Source organism: Salvelinus sp. IW2-2015, linkage group LG18 (assembly GCF_002910315.2).
Source record: "Salvelinus sp. IW2-2015 linkage group LG18, ASM291031v2, whole genome shotgun sequence".
In the NCBI taxonomy this organism is placed as follows: domain Eukaryota; kingdom Metazoa; phylum Chordata; class Actinopteri; order Salmoniformes; family Salmonidae; genus Salvelinus; species Salvelinus sp. IW2-2015.
The window spans coordinates 32,559,792-32,564,422 of NC_036858.1; the positions used below are offsets into that span (position 1 = coordinate 32,559,792).

Sequence of the window (4,631 nt, forward strand, 5' to 3'; positions counted from 1 at the left end):
TGAAAAATCAGGTTGAAGTTTGACACACTAATCTGAGAATGCAATAGCTGGTGAAAGATGGCATATCTTATTACAGGTAGAAGTGTTCATGTATACTGTTGTCCACTGGATTTTCAACATTAGCAAAACATTGTATTTGATTATACCTGTTTTGTCACTAAATCAAATCAAATGTGAAACTGTGTGATGTTAGCGGTAAGTGTAATGGACCCACTCTTAGAAATGTTTTTATATTTGGGTTCCTATGTATAACCTTTTTGTTCTTTGGATATTAAAGGTTCAATATATTGTAGAATCAAGATGTTTAGGCTATCTGTCTGACTGTGACTGCTGATAACTTCAGAGCAGAAGTTGACTAATTACAAAGTTGCCAAAGTATCTTATTTGCAATTGTTATAAACAAGTGAAGGATGAGATTATGCTTCAAATAAAAACCGAGATGACTGCGTTAAAAGATGGCCTACAGAGGCTACATTGGCTTATATAGGCTATTTCAAACATATTTAAATACATTTCATGTTCAATCAATTGAGTTCTAATTTGCCACTAGGCTACTGTCTGTTATTTGTGCCTGAATGTGTTTAATAATGTGTGGCAACGTGCGCAATGATGTGCCCAATCTGGGATTTAGTGCATTATTATTGGGTAGGAATAAACCGCCTCAATAGCCTTTTTGGAGCCATTGGTGGTAATATCGCTCTAGGAGCTGATCCGTGGTCAGTATTTTTGACTACTTCTAATGTTAAGGTAAGATTTGAATGGAGAAAACTGATCCGAAGGCAGCGCTGCTTTTCTTTMGATCCTGTATGGACACATGGTCTGACGCACTTAGTGAACGTTCTCTTTACGTGCTTATTTGGGAAACATTTAGAAAGGCGATGCATTTGGTGCGATCATCGTAATGCTTAATTTACATCGCAACTGGGTTACTTACTGCATCAACTTCTGTCTTTTTAACCCATGTAAATACTACAATTAAAACAGATTTGTGGAACCAATAACGTTATTTAGGCTACATCAAGTGAATGAAGGTAGGCCTATACGAACACATCAATAAAAATACACCATTTCAAAAAAATATTTTTATTTATTTATCCAGGTACTGTTTTCCTGATATTGTTGCTGTTGTTGTTATTATTGCGGTGAAATTGACCTCTGAATGACATTCAGTATCAACACAACTAAAGTGCCTCATAATTGTGCCATTTGATAATCTGTGTATTTTAGTTTATGTTTTATATCAAATGCAAGTAGTGGGGCTTACACCCTAACCATCACCTTTCAAAAAGATKAAATGAGATGTAGGCCTAAGGTTTGTACATGTTCACAAATTGTTTTTAGAGAAATTGAATTTTGATTTATCGTGTAACACGTTTCTGCAGGAGAAGAGGTTATATGTCCTCTCCGTGGTCCTCTCGCTTCTTTTTTGAAATATTATTTCAACAACACACAAAATTAAACAAAAGTTGCCTATAGCACGGAATAAAACATTAAATATTATCTTATATTTAAAACCAAACAACTTTATAAAACATATGTCCAAATACAATTATTAAGAAATAAGACAAGTACACTGTACACCCCTAATGTGATGGGAATGTTGCGCATCTTTGGAAAATAATTGTCTTCCAGGTGAGCATAATTTCCACGCAAATGTCCAAGCTCACTGTCTGCGACGGGGATTGGCATTTATTTAGCTTTCATCGTCTGAATCGCTGTTGCGAATGGKGTCCCTTTGGGGTGACGATGACTTCAAAGTGCTCTTGCTGCTGTCCTGCTTAGAGGTGCTGGATAGGTCTATTGCCATGTCCTCGCTGTCGTCTATACCACGAGAGCGATTTGGCCAGGACATGTCGTTGTCTTTCCCTTTAGTTTCCTCGGAGTTAGTATCCGAGTGGGTAAACTCTGGCATTCCTGGGGACTTCTTTACTATATCCATGGACTTCTTGTGCATTCCTGCGTAAAGTGATACAAATGAAAAAACAATTAGTCTCAGCGCAGCCTATAGCTAAATAAAGCTAAAATAAATAGACATTAGGCCTATAGGTCTATTTGTAAACTAAAATGTTGGCCTAGCATTTAGACCTTAATCGTTATAATGTATACGTTATGGAATATGTTGGCTGAATGTCCATCAAACATTGTACGGATACAAAACACATCTCAGCTATGTATTCAAGTGATTAAATACATATTTGAGTCTTATATTATTAATAAAGCAAACAACCTGCTGGCTCACCTAGAAGCCAGGGAGCACAGGAGCCCATCATCCCGCTTTTGGCGGAGTTGATGATTGATTCTGGCAGAGGGATGGAGTGGCGGACCATGGCACCGTAGAGCCCATACTCTGCCATCACACTGCTGCGTCCCCAGCACTTCTCACGTTTCCTCCACTTGGCCCGACGATTCTGAAACCATACCTGAAAAATAGGCTCACATGTTAGTTTACTCTGCAAAATTGTCCAAATATCTATTTCAATAAGGCAATTGTAAGTTGTTGTTATAAATAGCCTACCTGTATTCTATCCTCAGGCAATTCTGTCTTCATTGCTAACATTTCCCTGGCATACACGTCTGGGTAATGTGCCTCATGGAATGCCTTTTCCAGCTCCTCCAGTTGATGAGAAGTGAACACAGTTCTGTAATGGATGTATTTGTATTTTATTGAAAGCATTGATAACACCGGCGTGCTAACGGCATTCATTGTACTTATTTAATGTAATAGCCTACTCAATTTCTCTTTTTGCTCTGGTGCAATAAAACTGCATCATATGTACCAACCTGTGCCTCCTTTTCTTTCTCTTCTGTGAGTTCCCTGAGTTTTTCGAATCGTTTCGTTCACCAGAGAGACATTCGTCATCTTAAAATAAAAGGGAAACATATAGGCTATCAGAGAAAAACARTCAAACCCAAATCCAACATATAAATGTTAAATTATAATTGTACAGAAAAGTTAAATAAATCGAGTGCTTATAAATGGAATATAGAGTCATCGAATTTAGCGCGAGACGAAAATTGTTATTTTGGATAGGTTTGACATTCAATCGACATCTTAATTTTGAGAGATAAAATTATGCTACTTCAATCTTGAACGCATTGAATATTTTAAACAAATTGAGCTACATGAGGTTTCAGCACCCCCTGAGAATACATGCTAAGTGGACAGCTAACTGTAACTGTAAAATCAACTATTTGAAATGAGCTGTACCAGAGTAGGCGTCTCTATGTTGCTCCAAATTCTGCATGAAATGGCTCTCCGTCCTGGACTGAAGGAGTGGTATGTGACTCGGTAGGAAGCAGGGGGCCCCCGGAGGTTGCTGAGCCGCCAAACTGCACAGGAACCCCAGACCAAGAGGCAAGGATCCTCCAGCGAAAGGGAATCCCATCCCAGCGCTCTGAACATCCCCGTGTCCTCCTATTCCATAAGGTCCGGATGGGCGAGGCTGGAGATCCGTTTCAAGACCCAGTAGGTCCGTGATGGCAAAGCCTTTAGACCTAAACCCAGATCCATGAAGTCGTGATTTATCGATCCCAAATGCAGGCGCCAGCATCTTGACTTTGAGCTTTTCCTCAGCGCCATCCTCTCTTCCTGTCATGGTTGTCATTGTAAAGCGCTATACTTCTCTTTTCCTTGCAGCTTGGGTGATGAGGTAGCAGGCATATGGGAGAACAATTTATCCCTGTGTTGTGTCCTGGGGATAACCTCCAGTGACCAATCAGAGCGAACCTGACCCGTCAAACCGAAAGGAGGCGTTTCCCTTTTTCAATCCTAAAGGATTAATTGCCACCAATTTTGACTCAAATCCGATAAGGATTTTATCCTCTATCTGAACTGGTCCTAAGTGTTTTTCTCTGATGTCAAATGGCATTTATGTAGGTCTCCAGCTAAACAATAGTGCATGCTTTACATCTTAAAAATACACTTTATTTTTCAATAAAAAAATATGATCAATGATCAACCTTCGTTTTATCTCAATCTGCTGTCGTTGTGCTATTGTCATTGCTCAGTGATGCATATTAATTTAATTTATTTTATTAATTTGTAAATGAGGAAACATACTATCCTAACGAAAATCGCTGTTTGCCCGTGCAGTGAAAATGTGAGAATAGCCTCTTGACTAGGACTAGTCTAGCGTAATATATAGCCAAACTGGGAATAGGTTTAAAAGACAAAAAATATTAACATTTGAGAATAAGTTTAAGTCATAGGTTTATTCTAATCACTCTCTGGGATTGAATTAATTGAATGTTAAATTAATTTAGGCGAAGAATTGTATACTAGGTAGGCTACAGCAAGCTAATGATGCAACCTACAGACTAAAGAACAAGCTAAATAGCCTGGAAAGGTGGCCTGACGATGTCAGTTGACACATTTCGAATCAATACTTTTGATCTTTTACATGTAAATATTTTGCTACATTTCCTTGCACCACAAAGTGAGAAGATATGTAGGTCTACGCCTGACAGAAAAATTATAATGAAGAAAATCCATAATTTCCATGCACATCACATCTTGCATTCAAAGGAATTTTACAAATGATAGTTTTCAACATCTGATTCAATCTTTACAACTCTGGGCCTTGTTTCCCAGAACCTTCATAGCGTTAAAGGGAAACTCCAATGAAAAATAT

At 38.3% G+C, this 4,631-nt stretch overlaps 1 protein-coding gene across 2 annotated transcripts; it reads right to left on the reverse strand.

Moving 5' to 3' along the window:
• Positions 1–1,067: 1,067 nt before the first annotated feature.
• Positions 1,068–3,649, reverse strand: LOC111978199 (visual system homeobox 1). Of its 2 annotated transcripts, none has more exons than XM_024008117.2 (5): positions 3,209–3,649; positions 2,782–2,860; positions 2,516–2,639; positions 2,240–2,420; positions 1,068–1,956 (listed from the first exon to the last, which is right to left on the reverse strand). In XM_024008117.2, the coding sequence occupies exons 1-5, from the start codon at positions 3,603–3,605 to the stop codon at positions 1,694–1,696; spliced, it is 1,044 nt and encodes a 347-aa protein (XP_023863885.1). In that variant the 5' UTR covers positions 3,606–3,649; the 3' UTR covers positions 1,068–1,693. The 2 variants fall into 2 exon arrangements, with proteins under 2 accessions (XP_023863885.1, XP_023863884.1); XM_024008116.2 differs by having other exon boundaries at positions 2,228–2,420.
• Between the last annotated feature and the right edge of the window lie 982 nt (positions 3,650–4,631).